General features: G+C 39.3%; 1 protein-coding gene across 12 annotated transcripts in view; it reads right to left on the bottom strand.

The window, feature by feature from the left end:
- Positions 1–20,337, bottom strand: part of megf11 (multiple EGF-like-domains 11) — a 108,764-nt gene that overhangs the window by 68,113 nt on the left and 20,314 nt on the right. For 11 of the 12 annotated variants that reach the window (XM_086028286.1, XM_086028283.1, XM_086028284.1 and 8 more), the window contains 5 exons: positions 18,081–18,209; positions 13,419–13,533; positions 12,632–12,733; positions 11,125–11,225; positions 1,191–1,283 (listed from right to left, as the gene is read on the bottom strand). In XM_086028286.1, coding sequence (XP_085884412.1) covers positions 1,191–1,283; positions 11,125–11,225; positions 12,632–12,733; positions 13,419–13,525 — 403 coding nt within the window. In that variant the 5' untranslated portion in view covers positions 13,526–13,533; positions 18,081–18,209. Of the gene's footprint in view, positions 1–1,190; positions 1,284–11,124; positions 11,226–12,631; positions 12,734–13,418; positions 13,534–18,080; positions 18,210–19,402; positions 19,474–20,337 lie in introns of those variants that run through there. The other variant, XM_086028287.1, reaches the window with a different exon arrangement.

Genomic DNA, 20,337 nt, shown 5'->3' on the forward strand with positions numbered 1-20,337 from the left:
CACTCTTCTTTCAAAGATATGACAATAGTGTGCATCAAAACTCAGAAACCAATTAAACTCTGAATCATTGTAGGATTCCTCAATCAATTAATTGAGTGCATTATTAATATCATCATCATCTTTAATATATTTTTTAAAGCACCTTATTGACTGCGGAACAACTAGCGTGATTGTGTGTGTATCGGGAGGTTGTCACACACAGACGGACAATCATGGGGTGAAGGCGGTCATCAGAGATCATCTGAGAGCTTCTTTCAGTTCCTTATAAATGTACTTTACATGTGCCGATCTCCTGATCGGATTCCAGTGTGAGAGTCTGTGATGCTTGCGTCATGCAGACCGCACGTCGAAATCAAAAGGGAATGAGAAGGAGCCGCTTCGATTGGCCGGGAAACAAGTCGGCTGTGTTCACACCCACAATGGCGCAAATGTCAATTTCTAACTGCGCCTAGCTACAAAAATACCAAAAGAACGAAAACACCACACATGCACACACTTAGACTGCACTTTGCACTACACTTGGCTGGACATGAATGTAAGGCACCATAGTTTTTTTTATGCAATATTATACAGTGCAATTTAGTCATGAAAAAAAATCCTCACAAAGTTTTTTGTTGTTTTGGGGTTGTTTTAGAACAGATTAATGGCATTTCCATTCATTTTAATGCGGAAAGATGATAAGAGAAGTTTATAGACGGATAGATAGCTGAGACATCAGAGAGAATCTGGCATTTAGCTGTTTATAGATCATATGAGCCTGACTCCACCTTCCCAGCTTTTTGAACTTTTGGAAACTATGTTGAAAAGCCACTAAATAGAACGGCCGTCATTATGGCTTATTAGAGCGTGGCATTGATTTATCATCGCACAGCAACAAGTCACAGGCACTAGTCTAATCATGATTAAGATCATAACAGAGAGCTCGTGAAACACAGCGGGGCTGCAGCCATCCATCCATCCCTTAGATTCATCAAGCATATCACTTCCACTTCCAGCAAATGAAAATGAATTCATTGGGACTTACCTGTTCCATTGGCTGTGTTTGCAAAGAAGAGAGGATACAAAGCTAAGTAGCTTTGCGATAGGCGTACACTGAGGCAAATGCTTCTAAACTAACAGGCTGAGAAAGCCATTTAGGCATAAATGACTCTAAGTAACTAATAGTGACTGAGGGAGGGAGGAGCACTCACCACTGGAGCAGTCCAGTCCGCCCCATCCTGGCTCACACTGGCAGGTATCAGGAGACACACAGCGGCCGTGGACACACTCTTCAGTGCACAGAGCTGAAAAACACACAAGCGCGCACACGTCAGCGCCAGTGTGGATTGCGAGTGTGTTAAACGCATGCGCAAGTGTAAAACAGCACTAATAAACCATACCATGAAAACAAAGATAGCAAATCATGGTTTTTAAAACGAGACCTTGATATTGTCCCAATTAATCACATGTCAAAGAACCAAAAGACTTAACGTTTGTCCACCTTTGACTTTCTTACAGGAGCAAAGGAGACGATTGATGCAACTGTGTCTTGCTTGCACATAGTGGAAAAGTGTCAAGCATCAGGACACCTACATGTGTAATGACACAGTCCTTTCTCAGAAGGTGATTGGCAAGTCAACCAGTTGGGGATGCTGTGACGTAGCGCCCCACTTTGGTCCTATCTGTTGCATTGAAGAGGAGATACTGCGCATGTCAAACTTTTGACAATAGTAAATGGGTAAAGATGTGTGCAACGGACAACGGAGACAATTAAAATGTACATATTTCGAATTAGTTTTATTTCGACATTTCATTTTCACAGTTTAATTTGTTATATTCAAAGTGACTCGGTTGAGTGGTAGGGTAACGCCCGAGTGCCCTCTATTGACCAGCAGCCACTAGTGGCCAGTCAATCTCACATATAGACAAACAACCACTCACCATGAGCAGTTTACGGTCTTCTTACCTAACATGTTTTAGAATATGGGAGGACGTCTGAGTATTTCAATTGGTTGTTTCCCAATATTCAAGCGCAATATTAAGTTCAAACTGTGCATAATGTTATAGCGGCTCAGTCTCATTTTTGAAGAACACTTAGGCTTACTTGTCTATTGTATGTTAATGTTGGTCACGATGGTGGTACTTGGAGTGTAAATTATTTTTTGGAGGCTGTTATTTGATGTGAAAAGTTGGAGAACCACCTCTCTATGTACAACATGCAATGTTGAAAAGGTAAGACAGAAGCAGCATCGGGCACTGTGTGTAATGAGAATATTAAGTGTGTCTTTAAATCCTAAATGAGGTTATAAACAACCCACAGTTTAAGTTTGAACGCTGGAAATCGGTTGTGTTGTTAAACACTCATATTCAAAATCCATCTCCATTATTTGACAGCAGACAAAACAATTTCCCCAGAGAGTGTGGACTTAATCAACATCTCAGTTTAGCACAGTTTTACTTTGCAGATCGAGCGGTTATCAGCAGGCGGAGGCATGACAGAGCGGGCCGTAAATCCCTTCTAATTTGATCAGCCAGTGCTTTGTCATGTACTCATTCTTGAATACAGCGAGGCCGCGCACTGCGGTGTTTACTAAGTGTGTGTTGTCTTGATCATTCTTATTGAGCAACACGGCACCCAACCGTTGGGATCCTATTTGTATTCCTGTGAGCGTGTTCAGGGAGTTTGGAACCATCCACTGAGAAGAGATTTTTCCGGGGTTTTTTTTTCTGTTGTTGTTGCTGTTATATGGAACAAAATAAAATCCATCACAGAGATGGGCACTTAGCATGAAAGAGCAAAGTTGCAAGACAAGGTCATCAGGCTTGCCGGGTTAAGACAGACACTCTCTTATCTTGGGGAAAGAACGCAAGCATGATGGGAATCAGCACTTCACACACTTGGCCTGTGGCGGAATGATACAACCAAGGGCAGCAATACAAACAGAAGCCCGATCCTGATCGGACCACGTCCAAATTCTGCCTTTTTGTTTTCTCCTCATATTGTGGCTTGGAGTAAGACCACAGGTCGGCACACTAAGCTTTGACTTGATTTTCCTAGCTCGGCGTGGGATATCACGGCGCTCGTCCTGCAGGCAGAGAGGTCAGCGGGAGCTGGCAGCATGCCTGAACTTTACATCTATAGATTATCACTCAATCAGCCTTCGATTAGGGTCGGCTGCCAGCAGGAGAGATGAAGCCGGAAAGGGGAGGAAGAGGGAGAATCCCAAACAGCCACAAGCCGCTGCTAATCACGGAAATGCTCCCGAGGCAAAAACGGTAAACCAGAGATTGAAAGATAATGCGGGGCAGATTTCTGAGCATCAGTATTCAGGCAAGGAGAGTGTCTAATTAAAATGAGGCAAGGGGGGGGGAGAAAAAAGAAAAGGGGAGTCTGTCCACCGTTTCTGCTGACGAAGGTGCGAGATCGACTACCTGTAATCAATGAGGCCATAATATGCAGAGTGTTCAAAATGAGGAGACGAATTCAATGTCACCACAGCGAGCTGATTTGATTTTGTTTCAATCAGCAAATTCTGATCAGCGACCAGGAGAGGAAATGCAAACGTGTCACAAAAAGAAACATGGAAATGAAGTTTTTTTTTTTTTTCCCAGGGAGAAAAGATGAAGTGCACACTTCATCCAGAGATCTGAATGGCGTTCCCAAAAAAGGCACGGCGCATAATCAAACAGGAGTAGGTCTTTTCATTTTAATTGAAATTCATGAATCACGCCGCTAAACTCATTTCTGAGGAATCTGAAAATTGAGTCTTTCATCTCGATAAAAGGCTAATCTAGCTCATTATGCAAGAGGTGTTATCAGAGCAGTTAACAATGGAGCTAATTGGTAAATGTGCTGCAGCGTTAATAAGAGTTATAGTCTCGCACGGTCAAAACACATCTTAGTCCTCTTCCCGAATTTATGACAAAAAGATAAATTGCTAGAGCTGCTTTGTCTTCTTCTGTTTTTTCGAGGACAAGTAAAAGGTGCAATCAAAATCATTCAACCCCCTTTGTGAATTTGGGAGTGGCCCACCATTATAAACTTCTTGCAATAAAGTCAAACGTGTATAACGGAAAAGACATAAGCAGCTTCATAAATTTATATCACTGTAAATTTAAGTCCAACAGAACTTCCCAAAAAAAGAGCTGCTTGTAATATTAGTTGCGTTGGTCTTGTTGGTTGAACAAATAGTGATTTATTGTAGTCGATGCTAATGTGCCAAAAGTCGAGTTGGAGTCGATTAACCGATGATGTCATTGATGTTTTGTACAGGGCAGTTCAGCGGCCCGCAACCTTTTTTGCTCCGGCATGTACCAGTTACATGTAAAGACATATTTTGATGGACTGACATCGAAACAAATACAAATAAAAGCAAATGATTGAAAATATAACGCAATCAGCCAATTATTGGAAATAAATTGGTGGACAAGGATATGCTACTTAAATGAAGGAGGGAGCCACAATCTTTTCACAACTACAGAGTAGGCGGGGGTCCATTATAGTGCAGGAAACGTGTTTAGAACCCCACCCACCAAATTTTTAAAAATATTATCATTATTATATTTTTTTCTGTATTTAATCAGGGGCCACTCAGAATGATGGCACTGGCCACATGCGACCACCAGTTGCCCATTCCTCTTTTAGGACTAGCGCCGATCTGAAGAGCCGAAGGTGGCAAGGCTAACCACTGTTATCATCCACAGCTAGTCGACTTCTGGTGTTAAACGTCAATATGGAGTACTAAAGTCAACTAGTCGACTAATCAGCTAAAACAGTTATTGAGCTACAAATTGCGCTTAATTTGTTAGTTCATCAACTACTGCAATTTTGAAACCTTCGCGAGGATACGTACATTTCATTGGGCTTTGAATCATTTTGAGTGCAACTTCACAAGGTGCATGCACACAATTGTTGTGTTTGTGCTTTTGAAGAAGTGCTTCTGTTTGTGTCTGCAAAATTGAAGTGAAATATTGTGATGGTGCCTATGGTGAAGTCAATCTACAAGAGCACTTTTAAAAAATACTCCCTCCAAACTTTCCATCAAGGAAGAAGATTATTTTATTTTAAAAACGTTGTCTTTGAAGCATGAAAGAAAGATATTAAAGGCACAGAAATCCCTTCTTGTAAAAAAAAAAAAAAAAAACTCATCATTTCTCCAATATGAAACATGTTGTGTTACTGCCTAAAACTCTGTGACCAAAAGGTCTCATAGTAGTGGACAGGCGGGTGTCATGTTGCCTGTTTACAGAGACGGCGTGAAAGAGCCTTTTGGATTGCGTGGATGCCAGGTGATGTCATTAGTGAGTTTCTTGCACTTGCACCTCCCCAACTTTCATGGTCAGCCTTATTACAGGAAATGAGTTTCTCACAACCTATGCTTGAGCGAGCTTCTGATTAAGGTAATGAAGGGGTTCTGACAGATCAAAGGTCACGCAACTGCATTCACAAAGAGCTCCAGTGGTGAAACCTAAGATGTAATTACACACAAATAGAGAGTTAACATATTCAAGATTGCGAGCTGGTTGATTTGGGGTCAAGGATACTGTACTTTGAAATTGTTTTATTGTTAATTTCTAATTATTTTGGGTAAAATAGGTCCATTGAAATTTGTCAATTGTCACAATTAAGTATATATGCTGAAATAATGATGATCTAGTCACAATGTTGGTAGTACATAAATAACATATTTTGACCTGTTACATGAAATTGGATAATTTCCTTCAGCACAGCGGTTGGGAATCTGGATTGCTAAACAAGATCCAATAAAGCAGCTGTATCAAAAAAAAAAAAAAAATCAGTTTTACCAACATGGTAATGTTTAGATTGATTGAACATTTCAGTATTAATCTTAATAACTGCAATTCTGCTTTTCAGCGATGTTGAACTGCGTCATCACCGAACGTGGTCTTCCTATAATGCAATAAGATGCCACAAGATGGTGCCAAAGTCTTGTATTAAAATAAATTGGTAACAAAGAAGTTTGTTGATGTGATACTGTACATGTCGGAGTTAGGAAAGTCTTCGCCGCATGCGCATTTCATCTCAGATCCAAGGACTCAGCTAGTCTAGACCAGCTAGTCTAGACCAGAGTCCAGACTAAACATGGGGAGGCAGCATTTAGCTTGTTATGCTGCAAAAAAAGTGGAACAAACTGCCAGTGGAGATTAAACCTTCACCAAATGTAGACACTTTTAAATCCAGGTTAAAAACATTGATGTTCTAATGCGCCTATGCATAAAATCTGCACTGTATTTTTTTATTTTATTTTTTTTACTTATCTTGCTTTGAACCATTTTAATCTAATCATTCTACATGATTCTGATTTTTGTAATTCTTAATGTTTTATTTCTCTTTCTGTAATGCTTTTGATGTTTTATCTAAAGCACTTTGAATTGTCTCGTGCATGAAATGTGCTATACAAATAAACTTGCTTTAGCCTTGTAACTCACATCATCTGTAAGTTGTTTTAAGGGGTAACTGTAGTATATTCATGGTTTCAATTACTCATATAGTCAATTACAAACATTTTTCGAGGGGCATTGATTACTCAAAGTTTTTCACTGTTTGCAATTGGGCTCGTTCCCTATCCCCTGTGAATAGCGGTGGATTACTGTATACTAAATTATACAATTATACAGTTTTCTTGACTCTGTATCAGTATGGGAACACTACAGTGAAACAAAACAAAACAAGCTATTTTACATACATACAACAAATTGTCCTGAAATAGACAAATTGAGTTCATTTTGGGTCGATCCACGCTATAATGCCCCCTTTTGTTGCTGCATGCAAAACAGCTCGGGGAGTACAAATCTCTTAATCCTGGAAGTGAGAGTGCTAGGATTAAAAGGGCTGAAACAGTTTGCAAAGGCAGCGGAAAGCAAAACTGCCCTATCGGCCCCTCAGTGCCTGGAGTCCCAAAGTGGAGGCGGGGGTGCATTTTTTTTTCCCCTCAGCTTGACATGAAATCAAACTAAAGTCTAACTACTCGTGAAATGAGACGCCTAGACTTGCACATTCCCCTGGTTAACACCCTGAAAAGTATTCAGCGAATACATAACTTTATTGTCGGTCAAATGGTTAATGAATACATTATTGATCAAACTGCGACTCACTCCTTAAGACCCCCAGACGATCATACAGGCTGATACCCTTTTGCTGGCCTGTTTCCCAGCGCTATGCTACCCTGAGAGCAGTAAAGCCAAGACAAGGACAAGCAAAAAGTAAGTCTCATATGAAGTGCAAAAGGTCGAGTAAATATTAGAGTGTGATTTCAATTTCTTTCCAAGGGAATAAGAACAATGTTTGGAAAGAATATCCACAACATTTGAGGATATAAGTAATAAGGCATAAGAAATAAGAAGGACAGATGGCAGAGCAAGCAATCGGCCTGTACAAACCAACCTAGCGTTTGCCTCCATAGAACCCTCGACAGTGAAACACAGGACTCACATTGATGGCATAACTTGAGCTGGGCTGCGGCGACATTTACAACCGATTATTCTAGCGATTATCCCGTCCATTTTTCAAGTAATCGGATTCAAATTGATTTTGAGTTGTTGAAGGGCATAGGCAGTGTTCATTTTGACAAGATATTTGAATTTAGTTGTAGTTATAGTTATTTGATTACAATTACTTAAAGTGTTAGTCATGAATTAGTCATCTGATTGTATTTTATCAATCAATCAAATTTATATATATACATATATATATATATATATATATATATATATATATATATATATATATATATATATATATATATAGCAATACACACACACAAAGCACACAACCTGATGAACTGTGTTAAAAAAGACATGACAAGGCACAGAGAAACCATATGAGGAAAGGGTACACAAGGGGGGCTCATTCACGCTGAGGGGAATGACAGCCCACGGGCCACGGGGAGTGTCACCATCTCAGAATCCCCCGGCCCAGATTAGCCGGGGAGACCCCACACCTAGTGTAGAGGCCCCCGGTCACCTGGACCTAAGGAGCCCCAGCGATGACGCCCCCTGCGGGAAGGGCAGCCACCTCCCCAACGCGGAGGCCCCCCATGAGGAAACACTGGAGCTAAAAGCTAAGGACAACAGTCGACAAAAATAAAGAGAAATTTTAGTCAGCTAAATTAATAATTTAGTCAACGTTTTCCATCAGTATACATTTCAACTTTTATACAGAAAGTATAACACACCTATTTGTAACTGTAGTTTAACACGCAATACACACATTTAACACAACTGTGCCATTATTCAACTTTGTTTCAATGAAAAATGTTGGAATGACAATATAATGCCATCTTCAAACTTAAAAAATAGTTTTCAACTAAATAAATGTTTTAAAAAAAAGGTCTTGGAAGCTAACATTGTCAACAGATCCAATGCTAATGGTGTCAAACTGCTGTAATTTACCACAGCATAATATGCACTAAATTATTTTCCACAGTTTAACCCTACAACAAAGTTAGCAACTTTGTTTTAATGTTAATGTAGTAATCGTTATCGTCTCAATGAATGACTTCTATTTTCGTTTTGATTTCGTCTGAATAAAAATATTCGAGATTAAATAAATGACGAAAGATTGAAGTCAATGAAATGAACACTGACTGCAGGTATTATTTGTGTCCATTGTCCACTCTCACGTTCTGTGGTATCTGTGACTTAATGTGGCTTTAAAAGGCGGAGCCTGGCCTGGTGAGTCAGTCAGTGAATTTTGTTCTCGGGTGTATAGCTAGTGTATGTATGCGTTTGTTCAGTAAACTGATTGTTACACTGGTGGCACTGCCTATCCTTGGCCCTACTGTTGGGGCATTACAATATATCCAACATAGCAGTGGTAGGCTAAACTGAATAAGCTAACGTTGTTTATCAAGAGTAGACCTGATGCTGCGTAAGGCAGTTCTGCTTTGCAGTAGATACACATTGTACCAACCTATTTCCGAGTGAGTCTGCAATAACATTAGTTCGTGTAGAAAATGATCACTGCAAAGCTTCGAGGCAGAGATTTTGCTTGACTTGCCCTGTAAAGGCCTGTGGATTTTTAAGATATTCAACTTTATCCAGAGCCTGCATTTTTCTGGGTTAATTAGGGCTTTTGGAAAGGCAACAAAAGTATATTGACCTTCACTGGACAACATACAACTATAATTATTATTTGAAAAAGCAAAACTAAATTCAAAAATTAACAATAAAATCTTAAGTGCATTCAATGTTGAGCTGCCAAGGAAGTGTCAGATTGTGTAGTGTATGTAGTATTGGTTTTATTGGTGTGTTGGTTTTCATATGTACATAGGTAAACACCTTTTAAGAAAATGATATGATTGTAAATTATTTTGCAGACCCTCAGGTTACGGCTGGAAGAACCCCTGGGTGTCCCGGATCTTAGTTTTTCGAACCATTAGCGTGGTGTTTTTCCGATGAAAACCACATTGTTGAGACGGACTTGAATGAGTCAAGTTAAGGTTGGGAAAAAAAACATATTTGTGTTTGTCTAATGTGTGAATAATCAGTTAAGGATTATTTTCAGCATCCTGCTTCGGGCTCATTTCCACGGCTTCTGCTTTTTTAAACTGATTGCTTTTAATGGCCCCTCCTCAGTCTGCCACCGGGACCTGGTTGGCTCGTTAAGTTTTCTCATTGTTATACAGCTTCAATCAAATTAATTTAGCTGGAAGAGTATACAGAGAGCGGTGCGTGGTGTATAATGGGATGCCTGCGTGTTAAATCAGGCCCAGTCATCTAAAGCCGAGCAAAGCCACACGGATGGTGGCTCGCTAACAGAGGAGATTGCTGATCAAGTGTTATTGGTTGTGTATAGTAAAGCATTAGCCCGTGGACGGACGTGCTCGCCTGCGAGGTTCATTATCCGAAAGTCATTCTATGTTTAATCCTTTACTTACAATGCTTAGAACAGTGATTCCCAACTGGTGGGTTGGGACCCAAGATTGGGTTGCAGACACATTAAATCATGGACAGGTTGCAAACTATTACAGGGGTGCTCCTTGGTTTATTGACATACGATGTTTTAAGGTTACCAATGGCGTGCAATGAATTCATTTGTGCTGTGGCGTAAGAATACATGGTCATAAGGCACAACAAAATGCGCTAAGATAACACAGTATTTACTGTATTGCATTGGATTATCTTATTGTTATGGCCTGCAAGTGTTTTTAATATGGTGAAAGTGTCATTTTTCAATATTTTTTTTAGTTATGACTTTACACTAGCTGCGTTAACAGGGTTAGTGGTAGACTACGGTGACGTCCGCCATAGGAATGGACCCCATCATAAACCGAGGACCCCCTGTACAGTTTAAAATTAAGCATGGCTCCGAAGTCGGACTTGCATTTTATTTGGAAAACAACATTATATTGAAAATCATGCATCAAAAATTTAATTACTTGGGGTGAACCAGTACATAAGTTCTTATTCGATACATCTCTCTAGCATACCAAGTTCCCACACGGAACACATCATGTGAGTGATTTACCTAAAAAGAAGAGATCAGTGCCAAAAACATGTGAAATTTATGGCCGTAATATGTGCAATTCTCACATTTTACTACAGTGGATATGAAAAGATTAAACAATACCTTTTCAAATGCCATTTTTTTTGTGATATTAAAAAAATGAAACCAAGGCAAATCATTTAAAAAAAAAAAGTGCCCCATATTGTTTTTATTTCACAGATCACCACGCTGAGCGCGTGTGTGTGTATCTGTTGTTTTTGTTTGATAGTTGCTTTTGTTTGGCGGCGCCTGTTTGTGATGTGAAGATTACATTCTTGACGCCGATTGGCTGTCGCCGACACCATCAGTGACTCAACTTCATTTGTTGAAAAGTTATTTTTTTTTATTGAGTTGAATAGGTTATAGGCCACATTCATGGTGGAAAAGGTTCAAGAAAACATTTATCTTGGTTTCATTTTTTTAGAGCACAAAAACATTCTAACAGGGGTGTGTAGACTTCTTATATACACTGTATGTTTATTTTTGTTATTACGTTTATCTTCGGTGTCTTAATAAGGGGTTTTGAAAGTCACTTTGAACAGGTAAGCATGTGTAAATAGATTAAAAAACACATGATATACATCAAAGGCACAACCTGAAACTATATTAAAAAAAAAGAGAGAAAAACTGATACTCACGGACACATAAGTCTCCACTCTCAAAGTAACCAGGGCAACACTGTGAGCGGCGCCTATACATGGTCCTCACCCCCCGTCGGTAAGCTGTCTTATAGCTGATCCTGAGGAAACAAGACACAGCAAGACGGATATGCCATGTACAGTATGTGGGACCACTCCCGAGGGGCAGAAAGACAGATATGAGAATGTTTTGCTAAGATGTATTGTTAAAGTAGAAAGGTGTTATGAGAAGCCAAAGTCAGTGAAGCACAAAGTCTGCCTGAAGCCATTGACTGCACGCAATGTGCACAGTATCAAAATAGACAGCCAACATTGGACAAAAAACAAACCTTCTGACCTATGTTTACTCAAATTTGAATAAAATTAGCAACAATCTTGCTCTGGTTATGGTAAATTAATCATCATAAATTTGCCTTTTGCTTCTATTACCTTGGGTCAGACATTCTCCAAAACAGCCTTTGCTAAACTTAGCATTGGGACCTGAAACAAGTCCTATGTAAGTTTTATTGGGTTGGCAGTTGTCAGAGTAAAAGGCTGTAAGCTATTTTATTGATGTAGCAACAAAACTGTTTTGGGACATTTTTTCCCCCATTCGTGCTTGTTGCAATAGATTCACATAAATTGAATTATTTATCATTACTTTATATGGACAGTACCATTCAAAAGGTAAACGCAAACACACATCTCCATTTAATAGCATGGGAAGGTGTGTCCAACATTGTCCACAGTGGCAATGTACACAGGGATGTTTTGCCAATGAATGATGTATTATTGTAAGTGTAGGAGGAACCCAATTTTGGTCGGCAACCAAAATCTTTTGGGAACCTAAATTTATGTTTGGACACTTAACAACAAGATGAATGACTGCGTCTGGTAGTGTTAAATTGTGTGTTACTGACATTTCAACCTCAGCCGCCGTGAGGATTATTCCCCACATAAAGGACAATAATCGTACTTGTAAAAGTTTATTTGCTTGGACTGCAATTACAGTATGTTTGTGTAAAACTGATGATGATTAACTATCACATTTTCTGTTTCAGCACCTATGTTTGTGTAGAATTACTGCATAGAACTCTGCATGTCTTTGTCCACCACTAGACGTGTTGCCCTTTAGATACGTAAAGCAGTAAACAGTAGGACAGATACAGTTAACTGGCAAAACTCCCATTCCGCAACACTTAAGAGTGTTGTTACGCGGTCGAGGACACGTGATAAAATTTTGGTGAGGATTTGGATAACTAGGTATGGATAAAGAAATGTATTCAGATTTTAGTTGTTTGGAAACTATAATATAAAAAAAATCAAATCGTTAAATATTGTATCATTTATCTAAATAATACGGTGAATTTAATTTATAAAGTTGAAGTAGTGAAATAAACTGAGTTGTCCACTATATTCATATTGAGATGCACCTGTATATGATGGATGTAAAAGTCCAGAACATTCACTGATTTCGAAGGACCAAAAAAATATGAAGAGAGAAAAAACAGAACATTTTCAAACATACCTGTGCCGTGTGCACTTGAACCAGTTAAGGATATCTGTGCACCTGGTGTAGTAAATCTGGTCAAAAGGGTGAGCATAAGACTCCTGAACAGTGACGGCGTAGCTAAAAAATAAAAAAATAAAAAGAGCCAAATGTACAGACATTAGTTAAGTCACGGTGAAAGTGGCTTGTATCTTTGCAGGAAAAACATCTCGACGAAAGGTCCCGTGAGTGCACAGCTGCAATCAAAGCCGTGTAACAAGCGCCTTAAAGGACCTTTTTGGCGATTCATATTATACATGTATGCAGCACGGGAAGCAGGTGGATATTGGCGTAGCACAAAGCTATGAGCAAAGCCCATTTATGGGATTCATATCAATGCCAACAAGGTGTAATCCTAAATACCCTCACCACGGTCAGGCAATAATCCAGGTAATATATCTTCACAGTTTTCTTTCCTCCCTCTCGCGAGGACACAAATTATTTCATCTTATTTCTCATAAGTGACACAACCCGGCGCATCTAATAATTATTCCGGCTCTGTGGCTGTTGTGATTGATTGGGATGAGAGTAGCCTGATCAATTTGCCTGCGTATTTCATTTGATGCTGCAACTCCTCCCATCCCTCACCGTGCCACGACTCAGGCTGCGCCAGATCGATACGGCTGTAATGGCCCAGAATGGATCCGAGACTTTGGTGAAGAAAGCCTGTTTCATTAATGCTGCAGCCTCAACAAGCTCCTGGTGCTGTTTTTTTATTCTGATTTTTTTTTTTTTTTTTTGCTAGCAGAAGAGGTAACATGCTGACCTTTCCCAGTGGCTGCAGACATTGGGGTCATCGGGGTTAAGCGTCCATACGTGAGCCGTCAAGCCCAAAACGAGGAGCAGGGCCAACAGAACAACAAGTGATGCCATCACTCAATCTGAAACAATGATAAAGTCACACCATGATTTGAATTATACATGTACGGAAGTTGACAAAACACTTCCCTCAATAGTTAATAATGGATATGCGGTGGCGACATTACTAATATTTCCTATACTTTCAAATGTGAACAAATAGCAAGTTGACCAGCGTACTGGACTGGATTGTGTTTGACCTTTGATATTCCACTATATTCTGATAATAGAATCAGTTAGCCGTGACATGACATTTTGGAAGACAATTGTTTTATCTAAACCAGGGGTGGGCAAACTTTCTTGTTCAAGGAGCAAGCTTTATTTTCAAAACAGACAGATGGTCATTTGTAAAAAAAAAAACAAAAGAGAGAAAAATCTACTGTGTCAGTAAAAATGTAACATTATTTTGCCAAGAGAATAATAATTCTAACCTATGTTATTGTTTAGAAGTAATTACACCATAATTAATTGACCAATTACTGGCATTTATTTGATCGATTATAAATCAATTATAAAAAATATAGAAACGTACGTGTACAAATCAATTGACCAATCATGTAATGAGAGCAATCAATTAACAAAAATAATTTAAAAACACATTTTGATGACGTGGATGGAAAAAATAGCAAGCATCTTTAAGGCCGTGATTTACAGCTTTTGTTTGACTAACAAAGAAAAACTACCCAATGAAAAACCCCAAATGCAATACGTTGAACAAAATGGTGCTGGTTTAACATTAAAAGGCTTAAATCAGTTTCACCTGAGAAATCAGCGAGTGAACGAGCACAATCTGGAATCATTTCAGCTAAAACGGGGAAACGGGGGAACAAATTGCTACAATCGTGCGTCTGAAGAGACTTGACAGCAATATTGTGTCTGAACTTGCTCCGCCGGATTAATGCATTTTACGGCCCTGAATGCACACAAGGTAAGGCGGATGCTTGTCCGGATGTTTTCATTTCCTCTTCTTAAACTTTGCAGAATCATTTCATCATTTTTATTTGTAGGATACAACTGGAGACGCAACAAAGTAGCTGGAATCCCCAAAACAGTTCCTTATAGAATACATGTTCCTCCAATGCGATGCTGCTGTGTATCGTCTCCTACGGGGAGACCGTCAACCTTCAACGGTGACAGTGACAGATATGGTGATTTGTTGCGACCTGCAGCTTATTTCATTAGACGTACATGCAAGGGGAGATAACGTACGATGGGAGGGTGGTGACAGTGACAAATGTCCTCTGTCCGCAGGTCTTATTCAAGCAAATGGGCACTAACTATAAAGAATGAGCGTGCACAGCATGGCATAGGTTAATACCTGCATGCTATTAGAGGTAATGGCGCTAAACTGACATCCGCCTTGGAGAGAAAGACCGCATTAGAAGCGACAAGCACTTGGAATAGGAAGGAATTCTGACACCTATGCTGCCATTTTTAGGCTCCATCTCGGAAGAATAACCCGCTACACCAGGTAGACAGACTTTTATCCCGCTTCAGGGCCTGATATGAATTGAGCTCAGTATCTGAGCGACTGTATCCAATAACATCAGCGTTCGCATGTTCCGCTAATCTTCTGCATTGATTGCTGCCTGTAGTTCACTCACGAGTGAGGGAAAATCAATCAGAGCTTCACTTGCTCAAAGTAGGAGTCCATCCGAGCAGGCAGAGGTTACTGTCATGCTCATTTCCTTAACAGGATGATTAATCAAGGTGCACGCCTGTTACAGGAGACAGCTGCTTTCATATTCTGGACCGTCCTCTGAAATAATCTAGTTAAACACATGAGGGCCACTGCTTGATTGACAAGAACGTTTTTACTGCTTCATGCAGTGATGAGACCACTCACCGTCAACTGTTCTGGACGAGTGGACTGGCACATCACCTGTCATCTTAGATTTAGCTGACCTCACAAGTGGCGGGAGGCCAGGAGCTCTTACATAAAGTGTCAATGTCCTGTATATGTTTTTGCAGTGGAGTGGGGAAATGTGTGTGGTTGGTGGTGTGACATTTGCTGGTAACAGTTTTGGATGTATCAGAAGTCACACTTTGTTTTTGTGATGATATCACATTTTCAGAATTTTAAACATGTCTATCCAAGTCATGAGTTGTGATGTTGAGGGCTGGGCATGAAAATCATTTAGTCGAATGATTGTTAAGAACACGGTCAATTAAGTGGAACTGATCATGGATGTCATGGAAAAGCACACTCTCCTAAAATGAATTGAAGACAATTCTTTAAAAAAAAAAAACAACTCTAATTCATTACCCCACAGTCATTTTTTTTTTTTTTTACTTTTTTTTTTTTTTTATTACGATCATTATGGGTCAATATTCTTTCTGGGACATTTCCATCAAAATTCGTTGGGACCATCCACCCTTTAATAACATCATTAATCACTGTGATTATTTGGGAACATTTAATATCTCTTTTTCTGCTTGGATTTCTCAGTCTTTTATTTTCTGTGTGTGCATGGTCAGAGGCAATGTCCAAACATTTCATCCAAATCTAATCTTGATTGTAAATTTGGCAGTATGTAAATCTAAAATTTAACAGTTGTTTGTGTCTATTCTAATCTTGATAGCTAGATATACACATAAAGATTCAATCAGATGCAAAATGTGCGCATTGCTTGATTAAGATGGGAGTAATAATAGATGAATCAATAAGGTGATTGGTAAAAATTATGTAGATTGTGTGAATTTGACAATTATATCATATAATCTTGAAGCAGCCAATGCAAAATTGCAGAGCTGGGCATTCCGCATATTCCGCGACGGACCAGTCTGTCTATCCGCCTATGACGGACGCCCATTTTGTAGGTGATAAACGATAGACGGGAAATTAAAAAAAAATAGACAGGCTAAGCAGAAGGCGGAAGCACATTTTTTCAGTCTATGTAATTGTCGATTGTCCGTGGCCGCGGTGAGGCTTCCGTTTCCCGTTGGCCACGGTGAGGCTTCATCCACGCGGACATGAAACACCTCCTGAGAGCAGATTTATTCTGTTCGGTACATCACTGGCATGGAAACAGCAGTTCGGAACATTTAGAGATTGGTTCTACTCTCCAACTAAACATCCATCCACTCATTGTCTATAATGCTTGTCCTTTTGAGTGAGTTGGATTGGCTGACTTTGGCAAAAGGCGGGCACACCCTGGATTGCTTGCCAGACAAACAACGATTCACACTGACACCTATGCACAATTTAGTGTCTCCATTTAGTAACCTAAATCTTCGACTTAAGAATGAAACTAACTATGAGGCAGACATGTTAATCACCAGCGCACCACACAGACCGTGTTAGTCATATTATTAAGAAATAACAACTATTCAATATATTGTCCCCACATTGCTGAAAATGCAGTCAAGTGCATATCCCTAATTGGAATTTTTCCAAGGATGTGCCAATTAATTTTACAGAGCATACAGACACTGAGGCACTGTGCTGCCTAATGCTATTGTTTGTCAAACAATGTCTGTTTTCCGTGGTATAAGCACTGCATTTATTGGTCTTTAAAATAGCTTCAATTATATTTTGCTAATGAAAAAAGTACATATTTGTGGATGTATTCTACTTGCTATTTGCCACTTAAATTATCAATTGTTCCATCTATTTAGATATACATCTATCTATCTATCTATCTATCTATCTATCTATCTATCTATCTATCTCTCAATTTGAAACGTGTATATTTAATAGTACCACTTTTGTTTGTATTAAGTTCATTTTGTCTTCTTTGTTATCTACATTTTGATTGATTCATTTATTACAGACAATAGTGATTTTCGGTTGTTTGATTACCCGACATGTTTCGGCGTGTTACTTTCTTCTCTGACGAAGGCGGAAGTAACACGCCGAAACATGTCAGGTAATTAAACGACCGAAAATCACTATTGTCTGTTATAAATGAAATCAATCAAAATATAGTACCACTTTTGGTTAGCATGTCTGCCTCACATTATTGAGGTTGTGGGTTTGAATCTTGGCTTTGGCCTTCCTGTGTGGAGTTTAAATGTTCTCCCAGTACACGGTGGGTTTTCTCCAGTTCGCTCCCACATTCCAAAAACATGCATGTGGGGTTCTTTGAAGACTCCAAATTGAATTGAATGTGAGTATGAATGTTTGTTTGTCAATATGTGTAAGTTCTATAAATGAAATGGATGGACAAATAGATGGATTCATAATATATATTTCAAAAAAAAGTAACAAAACTGTCATACCCAAGACAGGTCTGAATGAAATTGCAATGTGTATCTGGAGTACAATATTTCCGAAATCTCTATTTGTATCTGTGGTTTTAAATGTTGCTTCGCAAATGTCTACTGCCGCACTTGTGTGCAGGAGGCTCTAATCATATTTTGTTCCAAATAAATTATGGATATCGATGAAATTTGACTACTGAGATTATAGTTGATTTGGCAGGTGAAAAGTATTAATCCTTGGCTGAAGTCTGCGCTCTCCGAGTGTGCTTGTTAAGAATGGGAGCTACACGCAAAGTGATTGGAGACTTTGAAGATAGAGACAATAACACATCAGCTAACAGCGGGAGACACGTGACCTAACACTCACCTAGTAGTAACACTTGTGCGGATGCTGAGGAGCAGAAAAGGGGTGGCACGGGGAGGAGGGGGCACTGAAGCCTCTTTGTGTTGTGTTCAGATGCACACTCTCTGGGAGAAGTGATGACAGGTCACAGATCTGTTGGCAAGAAGAAAACTAATGAGCTTATGATGACACACACAAGACACACACGCATGGCACGCTCGCACACACAGACTCATACATTTGTTACGGGAGCGAGAATCTCCACAGGGGTATAATTCACATAAGCTGCACTTGAAAGGCCAATTTATTCAGTGCAGTCTCCACGTCCAATCACGGTTTTCATTTCATTTTACTATGTGCTTCCTACCTAGTTTTCACTGCTTTGCTAAATAAATAAAAGGCTGTATTAAATCAAGAGGGGCAGCCACAATGGACTCCGTTCACACTTCAAACGCTTGCAACGCTGTTCGTCGGCCGTGTGACCAAATGATCTGCTCTCATTAACAAAGCCTACACTGGGCTCACAGCACGAAACACATGCCCGGCCTTTGTGTGTTTGTCATCACACTTAAACGCACAGCTCCTAATGATTCCACCATGAGGTCAGAGGCCACTTTTGAGAATCTTCAAAAACACAATATGACTGCTTTGTCTCTTGGCCCAATGAATAATTCAGCATCTTCCTTTTGCCGGGAAGAGACACTCCATTGCCCTCCCTAATAAGCTCATTTAACATATCTTTGTCTCACTGATGACCTGCCTACAAAGGAAACTACTCCCTTAGAATACAATATGCAGTATATTTGAATAAGCAATTCAAGTTTTTACTGCTGGTGGAAACTATAATAGAATTGGTTTTTAGCTCATGTAAATGACCGTGTTGTAGTAAAAACATGCTTTTTATTTTACAGCAAGAAAATATATCAAATGATTAATCATTATTATATAATAAAAGCAAAATTAATAAAAAATAAAAACAAGTCATCATAAATACTATAATAGAAGGATCATTTTACTGTATAAAATTTGATCCACCATACCGTATAATATTAACCAACTTAATTTAAGTTGAGCATATGATGATTTCAGAGGTTACTTAGTTAGTTAGTTAGTTAGTTAGTTAGTTAGTTAGTTGGTTAGCTCAATATTGGTTTTATAGCTAAATAAAAATATCAGTGTTAATTCTATGTCATTTCAAGAGTAAGACAATTGGCTGAGAAGAATAGCAAACATTTTTGTTAGTTAAACAAATAGTTAATTAACCCATACATATTGTGTCAGGTTCATCAATTAGACATTTCAAAATAAGACACCAAAAGAGGGAAGACGCTCAATTTCTTTGTTACCAGCTTGCAAGGCGAAGCGAAGAGAAAACGCACTATATCGATGCGCGATAGTCCGCAAAGCAATACTTTTCTCTAAGTTCTAAAAAAAGGCTTCGCTCCCCTTTCTTTTTATTGAGTTTCGGAGTCCCTGATAACATGGGTGTTTCCAACCTAAGGGTGGGGTTCATGCAATCTGTTGGAAACACGTGAACTTGTACTTCTATGTGTGTGTGTTTATTACTGTGCACGTGTGCAAACATCAGATCAGCATTTCGTTAATTCAGATGTTGAGGAATGATATAAAAACGGGCAACGCCCTCGTGGCACTCCCCTGCTTCTCCATATTCACTTTGCGACAGAAGCACACTTCTTCACACAAATATATATTCTGCAACCCATTAATAGCCTTGCTCTAATCTAAAACTACTAAAACACACAACACTATATGAATATAACATTATCAAATCACCCAGGATTATATGTTCATTCAACCTCAGCATGATAGGCAAACATGTGGCAGCTATTTGGTTATTAATAACAAGCAAATGTGGGATAACTATTAAACAATTATTCCTTCATATTGTAATATATTGTTAGCTAATATAATTTCAAGTAAGTAAAGCTGTAATGAAAAAATGATATCGCCACACAAAGCTAAGAGGCTGGTCTGCTGGTCGGTTGGTCGGTCTCGGTATGTTGGTTGGACGGTCAGTCAGCTAGCTAGCTAGCTGGTTAGCTAGTTTCATTCCAATTCTAAGAATGTTATATGATAATGGAAAGATCAGATGGCATAACAGTTTCAGGTGCCAATAGAAGAAGCCACTGGGAAGCTAGCCAGTTAACTACTTTTAAGTACTGGGGCGAGTGTAAGATTAGCTCCCTAGTTAGAGACAGAAGGACGGACGGACAGACGGATGGAGAGACAGACAAACAGACTCAACAACAGAACCAATTTG

Source organism: Filicampus tigris, chromosome 4, assembly GCF_054856515.1.
Source record: "Filicampus tigris isolate MCC_2025a chromosome 4, RoL_Ftig_1.0, whole genome shotgun sequence".
In the NCBI taxonomy this organism is placed as follows: Eukaryota; Metazoa; Chordata; class Actinopteri; order Syngnathiformes; family Syngnathidae; genus Filicampus; species Filicampus tigris.